Raw genomic sequence first — 12,883 nt, 5'->3', positions numbered from 1 at the left:
AGCTAAGGAGGTGACCTGGCAGCGAGGTTTGCCCTCCCCGACGGCCTGGGTGGAAGCCTGATGCATCCTTTCCTAAGCCACATGCTTATTGAAGATGGCAGCTTCTCTGGGGAGGAACAGGGCACTGTGAGAGCTACACTCCTGCATCTGAACCTTCCAGCCCAGCAGAAGTAACCCCACCCCTGAATGCCACTCCCCACCCCCAGTGCCCACTATCATTGCACATGCTTTCCCTCTGTAGGCAAGTCCTCTCCTGCCATGGCCCCTGCGTACCTAGCCATTTCACTCTTCAGTGTTGTATGAAGTTTCCAAAAAGGAGCCCACAGTACTTTCATTGTTTGCAGTTGATATAATCAGCAACATAGAAAAAAGATACGCTACAAACTGATAAACTGATAAGATGGTGTGGCAAAAGTGCCCAATATAAGACCAACTTACAAAATCAAAAGCTTTCCTTTACATTAAAAATAAATATATGTAAGACAAAATAGGAAAAAAAGAACTTATTTATGATATCAAAAAATCTACACAATACCTATACATAAGCTTAACAAAAATTTTCCAACAGCCACGTGGAAAAAAAAATCTAAAACTAGACTAAAGGACATAAAAATGACCTTATTAAAAGAAGAGGCCTGCCATGTACATGAATAGGCAAACTGTTTATTGTGAAAATATAAGTTCTTCCCAAACTGACCTGTACTTCAGTGTAATACAAACTGAGATCTGATTATTGTGTAGCTTAAAATTGGATTCTATAATTCATCTGAAGAGAAAATAGGGAATGATAACCTAGAAACTTTTGAGAAAAGAATGGTACCAAAAGAAAATGATTTGGAGAAAGTCACCAAGACAATTCAATAGAAAAAAGAGTAGGTGTTTCAACAAATGGTTCTGGAACAACTAGCTGTCCACATGCCGAAGAATGAAGTTGGACTTGTACTTCAAGCTACATACAAAAATTAATTCAAGATGGTTAAAGATCTAAATATAATAGCTAAACCCATACAACTCTTAAAAAAAAAAAAAAAAAAAGATACGTGTAGATCTTTATGACCTTAGGTTAGGTAATGGTTTCTTAGATATGGTACCAGAAGCATAAGTAGCCAAAGGAAAAAATAGATAAGACCTCATCAAAATCAAAAACTTTGAGCTTCAGAAGATACAATCAAGAAAGTAAAAGGGGCCAGTCCTGATGGCTCATGCCTGTAATCCCAGCACTTTGGGAGGCCAAGGCAGGCAGATTGCTTGAGGTCAGTAGTTCAAGACCAGCCTGGCCAATATGGTGAAATTCCATCACTACAAAAATTAGCTGGGTGTGATGGCATGTGCCTGTAATCCCAGCTACTCCAGTGGCTGAGGCAGGAAAATCATTTGAACCCGGGAAGCAGAGGTTGCAATGAGCCGAGATCGTTCCGCTGCACTCCAGCCTAGGTGACAGAGCAAGGCTCTGTCTCAAAATAAATAAATAAATAAAATAAAAATTAAGAAAAGGACAACCCATAAAATGGGAAAAAAATCTGTAAATCATATATCTAATAAGGGTCTAGTGCTGAAAATATATGAAGAACTCTTCTAACTCAACAATAAAAACACCAAAATCCAATTTACAAATAAGCAAGGATTTGAGTAGACATTTCTTCAAAGAAGATATAAAAATGGACAATAGGCACATAAAAAGATGCCCAACATCGTTAGTGATTAAGAAAATTAAAACCAAAACCACATTGAAATACCACTTTATATCCACTAGGATGGCTATAATTGAAAAGATAAACAACAACAAGTGTTGGTGAATATGTGGGGAAATTCGAGCCCTCATGTAATGCTCACAGGAATGTAAAATGGTTCAGCTCTTGGCAAAACAGTTTGGCAGTACTTTAGAAGTTAAACATTGAGTTTCCATATAACCAGCAACTTTACTTTTAGACCCATGTGTCTACTCATAGTGCATATCCAAGAGAACTGAAAACAAATCCTTACAAAAATGTGTACACACGTGTTCATAGTAACATTACTCATAATAGTCAAAAAGTAGAAACAACTCATGTGCTCAACACTTGGATAAGCAAAATATGTTTTCATCCACATGGCAGAAGGTGATTCAGCCGTAGAAAAGGAATGACATTCTAATGCATGCCTCAGTATGAATGAACTTGAAAACACCATGCTTAAGTGAAAGAAGCCAGTCACAGAAGGCACATATTGTATGACTCCATTTCTATAAAATAACAGAACAGGCAAATCCATAGAGATAGAAAGCAGGTTAATGGTTGCCAGAGATGGAGGAGCAGGGAATGGAAAGTGACTGCTAATGAATATGAGGTTTCTTTCTGAGGTGACAGAAATGTTTTAGAATCAATTAGTGGTGATGAGTATATAATATTGTGAATACACAACAAAACTCACTGATTATATATGCTTTTAAAAGGTGAGTTTTATGGCAAGTGAATTTAATCTTAATTTTAAAGGACAACTTAACTCTACCTGATTATCAAAATAGAGTATAGAGCAATAGTCATTGGAACAGTGTGGAATTGGCACAGAAACAGACAAATGGATGTCTGTCTCAGTGGGCTAGCACAGAGAGTACAAAAGTGGCGCCACAAACATATTGTGGGCCTTTGATATATGCCAAGGTAGCATGTCACATCAGTGAGAAAAGGAAAAATGGCAGCAAAGCACAGCTGGCTCTCATTTGTAGGGGAAAGTTAGCATTGAACCTCACACTCCCACAAAAATTAATTCCAGATGGATTAAAGGAGCTAATTGTAAGACTATAAAGATAGAAGAAAATAAAGAAGAACATATCTGTGACCCTGAAAACAGCCACCTTGAGCTATATAAAAAATGCATGAAGAGAGAGACAAATGCATTTAGATTGATATACACTGGAAACTCTGAACAAAAAATATCATAAGCAAAGTTAAAAGACATTTCCCATGTAATAACAGGCAGAGTATTAATATCCTGAGTATATAAAGAACTTCTAAAATTAATATGAAAAAGCTCAACAGAATAATAAATGTCCCTGCAACCCCTTAACCCCATCACCCTCCTTTCATCACCTTTTAGATGATCTGAGAATTTTGTCATCTACGTTGAGACCAAGAGATCATCTTAGCCCATTGCCCATGGTGGTGTCTGGTTTTCTTCATTACTCAATTGCATCTGGTGCTTTTTCTTAGCAAAGTCAAGGTGGGTTTTGTTGGGCAGAATGACTGGACACCAAGCTCTGCCCTGGACAAAGTGCATGACTGTTGTCATGTGTGAAGGAGCTATGCGCTAAGGAGGGTGCAGTGGAGACAGACTAACACCTGAGCTGCTCGAAAGAGGAGCTTCTCAGAGGAAACCCAGAGAAGATGCATGTACCTTTCTCTGCAGAGACCTGCACCCAGCTGGCATCCAGAGGATCTGAGTGAGGAGTACTGAGTATACTCAGCCACTTCTTGCCAGTCTGCCACTTAATTGGGGCTGCAGCATAACCTTTGCTCAGTGATAAAATTAACCTTGATTCCGGACTGATATCTGTCTTCACTAAGGAAGTGTCTGTGCTGTGGTTTCTTTTTGTAAGCTGTGACATTATCAAAGAATAGAATATTGCAGGCATGACACACGGGAACTTTTGTCTTAGACTTAGAAGACCTTCCTATTTTTCTTTCCTGCTGAGATAGACTTTCAGCTCTCAATTGGGTAATTCAGTGAGGTCCCCTCCTTCCTTCTTCACCCCCACTTCCTCTCATCTGCTTTCCTGTTTTCATAAGCCACAGATTTAGGCCTTGTTTTATTACATTTCACAGTGTGCTTAAAAACCCCCTACAGTTCTTCATCTCATTACAAAAGACAATTTACATGAGGGTAAAATGGCGATGTCAATGTGATTTGTTTTGCTGCTGGATTTTGTAAAATGTTCTGTATCAGGGCTTTCCTGTAGGGTGCCAGAGAGACAAGAGTGAAACTAGAGTTCATTTAAAAACCGCTATTGGTAATCTCTAAGTAAATCAGAGATTCCCGACATAGACCCTGGCTGGGTCGTGTTGGGCTTTGCATTAAATATTAAGGCTGTAGAACAATATTTTATGCAAAAGAAAATTCTATAGCTAAAAATAAGTGGAGAGGATTAGAGGCAGTTGATTTATTATAAGTGGGCAAAAATATGTTATAACTGAAATGGGATTCTCTCCTCCTCCCCTTTAGGGTCACTGTTACTACCATGGACGTGTACAGGGATATTCTGATTCAACGGTCAGTCTCAGCACCTGTTCTGGTCTCAGGTAAGTGGCCATGACCGTGGTGACTCTAGTCTTCCGCCATCTACTGCAGGCAACCTCTGTCTTTTCCTGCTTGTACTAAAGCACTGACAGTGAGTGATGGGGGCTCCCAGCTCAGCTACACCTCCACCTAGGCAAGAGAACACGGAGGCCCTCGCTCCACTGCTTACAAGAGCATGGCCACCCAGGATCTTAGCCTCGTGTTCATGCCCCCTCTTTCAGTGCCATCCTCAGGCCTGGTGGGGTAAGAGCGACTGAACTGGTTGAGTTTCAACATCCAAGCATTTTGTGAATTATTTTCCATTTATGTGGCTCTGATGCTTTATAATTCCCAGTGCTAAAAGATAGAACATTAAGTACTAATGTTGAAGCTGCTGGCTTAATGTAAATCTTAAAGGGCCTCCTCTTATTAGGAAACAAAGTAAAGAAACTAATTTAACAATGACCAAGGTGAGTTGAACAGAGGCATGGTTTGGTAGGGGGTTTGCTGCTATGCTATGGGCATGCTGCAGGAAACAATCACCTTCCCATGCTAGACAAGTCAACCCCAGGTGTTACTCACAGCCCGCTTCCTTCCACATCACAGTTATTAGCCATCAGGTGGCCCTTATGTGCTCCCCAGGAAAATCATTTTGTTTGATAAATTTCCAGCTGTTTCAGCCTTTTTACTGGATTTGCTTATTGAGTTTGTGAACTAAATGTTTGTATCCTCAGAGTCCTGGGTAACTTTGGCCCAAGGCACCAAAGCATGATTCCATGGGAGGGAAGAGAGAGAAGGCCCTGGAAGGATATACCTGCTTGAGTTAAAAAGCAGAATCACATTCTGCACATCAGCAGTTCCTGTGACGTCTTTGCAGGTTCTGTGTGGGATCATGGAGGATGAGAATACGCATGTGACACACACAACAACAACACACCTACCAGTTTTTTCTTTGCTGCCCTCACTTCTACTCCAGCCAGCAGAGAATGAGAGTTCTATTTGCTCCCATCTTCCCCATTGCTCAATACATCTGATTTATCTCTAAGTATTTACCAGCATTGGTCCTTTCATGTACCTAAAAATATGTACACAAAGCTATTCCTCTTCCTCGTTCATCCCATTCCAGTCCCACTCAGATAAAAATGCAAACTGGGAATTCCCCTCCCAGCTTTCTCATCCCTTGTGCATGTAAACACATAGTCAGAGATTGGGGTGTGTATTTGTTTATTTTTACAAACATAGAGTCACATCATATACATCATTCTACGGCTTTCTTTTGTCACCCAACCCTGTCTGTCTCTCCAAGTCAGCAGATACAGACCCAAATCATTGAGCGAACACACCCACTTGCATGCACACACACATTTCTGCATAACTGCATTTTTTAAAAGCATTTTTATGTCCTATTTATGCAACACAATTGAACTTTAAGATGTCTGCTACTCTGAAAAGTGAAGGAGGTGCCTTGTGGTTTGAATTTGCTTCTCTCCAGTTATTCATTCATTCAGAAAACATTCCTTGAGTGCTTCCTCATTCCCAGTTCTGTTCTAGGTTCTGGGGACACGGCACTGAACAAAACGTGTTCTTCCTGGAGCACTTCCTAGTGGAAGGAACAGACAATGGACATAGAGTAAGATACATGATGTCAAGGATCATGGAGAAAGACAAAGCTGAGATGGAGGACAGGAAAGGCAACAGGTAGTCAGGGAGGTTCGGAAGGAGGTGAGGTGAGCCCTTTAGATGATGTAGGTAGCATATCAGAGAGAAGAGCATGTGCAAAGTTCCTGAAGCAGAAAGATGCCTGGGATATTCCCAGAGCAGCGAGGTGGCCAGGATAACTGGAGTGGACAGGGACAGGGAGGCAGCAGAAAGAAATGAGGTCAGAAGGGAAGTGGAAAGGTAGGATCACCAGGGGTCATGAAGGTAATCAGATGTCCTTTGGCCTCCCCCCAGTGATGGGTGCCAGGGAGCTTGGAGCTGAAGTGATGTGGTCTGACTTCACATTTTTACAGGGGCACTCCAGCTGCCAGGCTGGAAATAGACTGTAGGGAATGGGCACAGAAGCGGAGGTTTGGGTAGGTGTCTTCACAGTAACTCTGGTAAGAGGTGGTGGGGCGGGCCTGGTCAAAGGGGGCAACTTTTGTGAGAGTTGAGAGACTTTTCCAAGGGTATTAGAGAGGCCGGCAACTCTAAATTTTGTTAGTGATCTGTGTCTTAAACTCACTTTCCTGAGGAAGCATGGGGTGTGAGTACATGAAAGGACCTACTAAAGATGCAGCAAAACCCACTACCAGGCAGGGACTCCAATACACATACACGCCCAGAATGCGGGGTGGGTACTCAGGAGGTGAAGGAGGAGAGTTTGGAAGTGACAATTTAGAGCAAAGATGACAACTGTTCACCACCAAGAAGCTGAGGTACATGAGGGAGAAATTTTAAGTAATGAAGTATCATCCTGAGAGGCTGCAGGGGAGATGATATCAGTGGAATCAGCCAGGATTCAGCTAGGGGAAGGAGGTAAGAGGAATATTCTGGAAGAGATTTGGATTAGGAGAAGATTTGAGGATGGACCATGAGCCCCAAGAGCACAGTGGGAAGGGTTAGGGAAAAGGGAGTGGGGATAGGGACAGTAGTGGATTAAAGAGTTGTGGGGGATAAGGGGCCAGTTTTCATGGAAAACCAGTGCTTGAATTCCTGGAGGAGACAGAGATGAGCAGGGTTGGGGGTGAAATGGGGTCAGACCTGGTGGCATCTGAGGTGAAGGTGAGTGACCAATTCAAAATGGGTACTCTGGGACCCCAGGTAGATGTTCTCACCCTAGAACATGATAGTCAGGGTGGTGAATTAGCTGTGTGACAATGGACAGGTCACTGGGCCTCTCTGAGGCCCAGTTTGCATGGTGGGAAGTTTGCACGTTCAAACAAAGTTTGAGTTTGTTTCTCCCCTATGTTGGGTGCCAGGGGAGAAACAGTAAACAAATGCAGTGACCTCTAGGAAAGCCAAGCTCTGTGCCCACCTCTAGTGAGCATCATGAGACAGTCTTTGTTCTTTGATTCTGGGACTGGACTAGTTGGGGAGGTGTGTTCATGCAGCGCTCCTGGGATAATTCCTTGCAAAGCTTTGCTGCTCCTGTAGAGACCAGGGCAGAGACACACAAGACCATGGTGGTAAGGGCCACACACACTTGGAAAGGGAAATCCACACTTTACTATTGTGCCTCTCTAGGGCCTGAAAGGTGGACCTCTTTCTTCAAAGGTCATGTGTTGAAGGCTGGATATTTTCAGCCTTCAATTTGGCATTAAAGTCAATGTGTGTAAAGAAGAGAAAAGCTGCCCGGGAGTGAGGTGGCTCACGCCTGTAATCCTAGCACTTTGGGAGGCCGAGGCGGGCGGATCATGAGGTCAAGAGATCGAGACCATTCTGGCCAACGTGATGAAAAGCCACCTCTACTAAAAATACAAAAATTAGCTGGGCGTGGTGGCATGCTCCTGTAGTTCCAGCTACTTGGGAGGCTGAGGCAGAGAATTGCTTGAACCCGGGACGGGGGGGTTGCAGTGAGCCGAGATTGTGCCACTGCACTCCAACCTGGCGACAGAGCGAGACTCCATCTAAAAAAAAAAAAAAAAAAAACACGAATTCAAACTGACTTAAAGAAAAAAAATAATGTGGAGATAGGCTTATGCTACTGAAAAATCTAGGCATGGCTGGATACAGGGTCCTAGCTAATATTATCAGGGTCTATTTTCTATCTCAAGCCTCTACTTTCTTCTGTGTTACTTTCATTCTCAGGCACTATCTTAGCATGGGCTGCCATAGCAAAATACCATAGACTGGTTGTCTTAAACCATAGAAATTTATTTCTCACAGTTCTTGAGCCTGAAAAGTCCAAGATCAATGAGCTGACAAGATTGATTTTTCCTCCTGAGGCCTCTTCTCTTGGCTTCCAAGCAGTCATTAGCTTGCTGTGTGCTCACATGACCTCTCTTTGTGCGTGTACAGAGGGAGGAAGCTCTGGTGTCCCTTATAAGGGCACGAATCCCATCATGGGGCTTCCCTCATGATCTCATCTGAGCCTAATCAGCTCCCAAAGGCCCCATCTCCTGATACCATCACACGGGGGTCATGGCTCTAACATATGAATTTGCAGGGTATATAAACACTCAGTCCATAATAGGCAGTTGTTGTTTTGTTTTGTTGGCGGCATGAGGCTTCCATGCTCAAAAAGCAAGAAGAAGAATAAAGGCCTCTCTCCCAAGCTCAGTGGGGGTCATCTAAACACATCCCAGTGGCTCTGACTAGGCCACTGGCTCATCTGTGAAACAATCAGAGTGGTCAGTGGGGAGCTTAGTAGTCTGATCAAACAGGTTATGGGCCCCTATATCCTGGACCAGGTTGAGGGAAAACTGCACCCAGGGTCCCCGAGGCAGTGAGCAGGGAAAAGGTGAATGTACCAAAGAAATGCAATGAGCTTTTGCCAAAAAAAAAAAAAAAAAAAAAAAAAAAAAGACAGCTGAGAGCCAGGGACACTCAGAAACAAATAGGCCTCTTCCAGCAACAATTATGAAGAAATTCTCAATTATCAAAACTGGGATCAGCCATCAATGGAAACATCCAGGATTGGCCAGATAATTTTCAGGTTATCTTTATAGGGCTGTCAGATTCTTGATAGGCAAAGAGGAAAGGATTATCTACAAGGAGTTCCTAATAGCTCCTATTTACCTTAATAAAACAACTTATAAACCAGTGATATTAACTCATTAGAGTGACAACTGGGGAAGGTATTCCTAGAGTAATATCCAAGGAAGACAAATCCTCCCATAGGGCTTGGCCTTGCCACTCGGTCACGACCCTCTATCCCTCTTCCGAGGCCGGCCCTGTAGTCACTGTGTGCCGGGCACACTGCCTTAGTTCTTTCAGCCTCCCACAAAGGTGCAGGGCAACTGTCAGCATTGCCGGTTCCTTCTGCATGGTGGTGACGACCTCGCTGGCCAGACTCTGCAGTGTCTGAGTCTCCACATCCACCCCCCAGCCCCAGGAGCAGGCACAGACCCATAATTTGGCAGAAAAGAATATTGTGAAATCCTTGCAGCTGGGATTTCAGGAAAAGTCAGAAGAGTAAGTGCTGCATTGTCTGGTGTCAACCACCAAGAGGGAACGGGAATGGAGCTGAGGAACGCTGTGTGGGTCTAATGAACTCCTCGCTGTGGGCGCTCCTGAGAATTTTGACTTCCCAGATCTTTGTGCTGTTGTTACAAAAGCAGCAGACCGCGCATCAGCAGAGAAATTCCGCAGCTGTGCAGTCAACTTTATGATCTTTCAAGTCAAGAATCAGACCAGGGCGAGGGGAAGCTGTATCTGATTAACTGCTCACTGACAGAAGAATCAATTGAGACTGGAAATAAAAGGAAAAAGAAAAATGCAACTAGAGTAGCCCCAGCCTGCTAGCTGTTAAGAAAGAAAATGGGGATTAAAATTTGTGTTAAATGTGGTGTGCTCCAAAAATACATTAAGATCTAGGAACGTGGAGGAAAGCTAGGGTGTCCTAGAAAACACATTAATTACAGCCCAACAGATGCCAGTTTTGCAGCGAAAAAACATCCCACATTGCTTCAAAAACACAGGATCACAAATCAGCAGGAGGAAAAAAACTCTGTTCTAGAACACAGAAGAAGGAGGGAATTAACAAGTTGTTCATCATTTGAAGCTTGAAGCGGAAAGCACATGGAGAGGAAAACAGCACAAGGATCTCAGTAGAAAGGGACATTAAAGAGGAGATGGCTCTTGAAAGGAGGGAATGAAGTACAACATGCAAAATGGGTCATAAAAAGGAGTTCAGCCATGGAGTTTATTCTTACTTTGAAATGACTCCAAGTCAAATGTGAGGTTGAGGCTATACGTTAATTTTGTCCCGTATCGTATGTCTCCCATTGATGCGCAACTCCCAGTTAATACCGTTTCGGTGAAGTGCTTGTGATTCTCCTCCCCCTTTTTACATTCTGGTTCCCAATTTGCTCTGGTGGCTTGGTGCTCTCATTCCTGCCAACCAAGGAGCCTGGAGGCACTGCCATGATCTTCAGATAATCCGCAACTATGCAGGGCACAGACATCAAACTGTCACTGAGATAGGAAGAGAATCCAGCTCCTGGCCCAGAGGAACTGACCTACTGTACTTTGTAATGGGACAGACGTCCAGCCCTGTCATGCTCCTGCTGGGGCATCAAAACAGCCATGCACCCATCTTCTGAGTTTGTTCCTAAATGCCACGTTCCCGCTGCTTCAGCTCCTGGCTGGAGCATGAGCTCCTGGAGGGAAAAGGTTGTCTTTCCCTAATTTTTCTGGTTCTCTTGCCCCGCCCTCTCAGCTCTGACTCGTGGCAGGAGGAGTCTCGTGGGCTCTTGGTGTTGGAATGAGCCCCAAGTCTTCGTCACCCGCAGGCACAGAGGTTCGACTGAAGCTGAATTTCTTAAGGGCCTACCTGTGCTTTAAAAGACCCAAGCCAAGCTCACTTGCTAGATGAGGAAGTGGTATCTGGATCAGATCGTACACTAGAAACTGGTTGTAATCATAGTTATTTCCTTTTTAAATGGGGTTGGTGACACCTGAGCACAAGGTGTCCTCACACATGCACAGGCGCCCACTTGCACACATTCCCACACGTACACCACACACTGACATGCGTACCCACTCCGTGGGGTGCTGATGATAGTTGCAGTAGGTCATACTTTATTTTTCTTCATTGTTACAATTCTTGTTTTCATGAGAATGGGGCAGATGTTATTGTCACCTGAGCAGCCAACTAAGGCATGGCATCCTCAGGGGCCTGGAGTTCGTTCCCCAACCCCCAGCATTGCTGTCACGCAGTTTGCACCTTGAAATCGCCACCCTCGCAAAGCCCTTTGCCCCATCCCCATATCACCAGGTACTGACCCAGCTCATTCCCCTTCCTCATCCCAGCTGCGGACGGGGGCCTCTCCTGAATTGGCACCACGCCTTTCCTTGTCCTCATGGGAAGCTCACACAAGCCACGAGCAGGTCTCATGCTCCTTGGTTTACAGGTAAAAAGCAGAGACCACAAAAGTGACTTCCTCACGGCCTCTCAGTGATAGTGGGCAAAACTAGATCTTAAACCCAAGCCTGGCTGACCCCCGTTCCATTTTTTTTTCTGCTAAACCTCTTGCATAATTTGGATCCAATCTTCTTTTTCAGTCCCACCATCCACCTCCTGAGGAAACCACCCTATTCCCGCCACGCTGCTTTTCTGGCTGTTTCCAGAGCATGCCCCCACATGTATGGTGCTGCCCCTCTGCCGGGGACACACTACTCCCCGCTCTCCCTTTTGGCTTTGGAAGATCCACTCTTCCCTCAAGGCCCAAGTCAAACACTGCTTCCTCCTCCAAGAAGCCTCCCCTGGTGTCCCCACCTCCTCGCCATCTGGCTCAGCCACGTGCTGTCATGCATTTTCTCACACATTGCAGTTCCGGTAGCATAGCAGGTGCTTTGTAAATATGTGTTTACGTCCCTGTCTTAAGGCCCCTATCCTTCCTTGCCCACGCCTTGGTAACTGCCGTACCTCATTCTACGAGGTGCCTGCAATGTATAGGTCTAACACCCAGAAGGTCAGGTGCATGGAGGTGGCCTTGCCTTCCCCTTCCTGTCTGCTAGACTGGGAGTTCCAGGAAGGCAGGGACTGGGTGCCCCAACACGGCTGTGTCCTAGACCCTGGCATGTTACAAGTACTCAGTAAGTAGTGCAGGAATAGATGTGCCCTCCCAAAGGTCAGGCGGTTCATAAACCTTAATTTTGGCCAATCCACTTTTTAAAAACTATTTAAAGTGCAGTAGATCATATAAAGGAGGAAATTGGCATGGAATGGCAGTAAAGCCACTTTGACCTTCACCTTTGCACTTGCGGCGCTCGCTCCATCAGCATCTGTCTGACTAGCCCACCTGGCTCTCCTCCAACCTCTGGCCAGGTGTCCCTAGCCGGGTTTCCACACTGCTTCCCTTCTCCCTTCTGTTTCCTCCCATGGAGATCTTTGGACATCTGGGTAAACCCCTGTGAAAGCCATCCCTGGGAGCCCTCCTCAGCTGTTTGCAGATACTGTTGGACATGTGCACGCGTCAGCGAGAGGCTTTGACGCACAGGCCACAGGGAGCCATGGTGGTTTTGCCAGGTGGCATCTACTCTGAAGGACACCCAAGGTCAAGTCTCTCAGTTCTCCCCAGGCCCCACTGTCACTCAAAACTCAGGAAGTCTCAATCTAAACTCCTCTGGGTAGGTCTTCAGACTGGCTGTCCACCTGACCTCTTGTCCAGAAGGTCCACACCATCTCAAGTCTATAAGCCTGACCCCAGGGAGATTTCTGTAACCTACTGTACCCACCCAGGCCCTGCACGCTCTCCCCTATAGCGTCTCCTTCATCCCTCTCTTCTATCACCATCCTTGTTCAACCCCCTCTTAGATTTGAAAATTGCCTCCCCCATGGGCTTCTGTCTCCACTCCTCCTTTCATTGCCATGTTGCACATTCTAGAAGGTCATGTTTTAAAAACACTACTAGATCATATAATAAATCCTGCCAACCCATTCCACTCCAGCCCACCTTGGCTCTCCATGGCTTACATGTCAAAGCCT

General features: G+C 44.9%; 1 protein-coding gene across 2 annotated transcripts in view; it reads left to right on the top strand.

The window, feature by feature from the left end:
- Window positions 1-12,883, top strand: part of ADAM12 (ADAM metallopeptidase domain 12) — a 377,221-nt gene that overhangs the window by 254,235 nt on the left and 110,103 nt on the right. For both annotated transcript variants that reach the window (XM_054523029.2, XM_024253866.3), the window contains exon 5: window positions 4,198-4,274. In XM_054523029.2, coding sequence (XP_054379004.2) covers window positions 4,198-4,274 — 77 coding nt within the window. The remainder of the gene's footprint in view (window positions 1-4,197; window positions 4,275-12,883) is intronic.

This window comes from Pongo abelii, chromosome 8 (assembly GCF_028885655.2).
Source record: "Pongo abelii isolate AG06213 chromosome 8, NHGRI_mPonAbe1-v2.0_pri, whole genome shotgun sequence".
Taxonomy (NCBI): Eukaryota; Metazoa; Chordata; class Mammalia; order Primates; family Hominidae; genus Pongo; species Pongo abelii.
The sequence above is the reverse complement of the archived record's forward strand: the minus strand, read 5'-3'. Positions and strand labels throughout refer to the sequence as shown.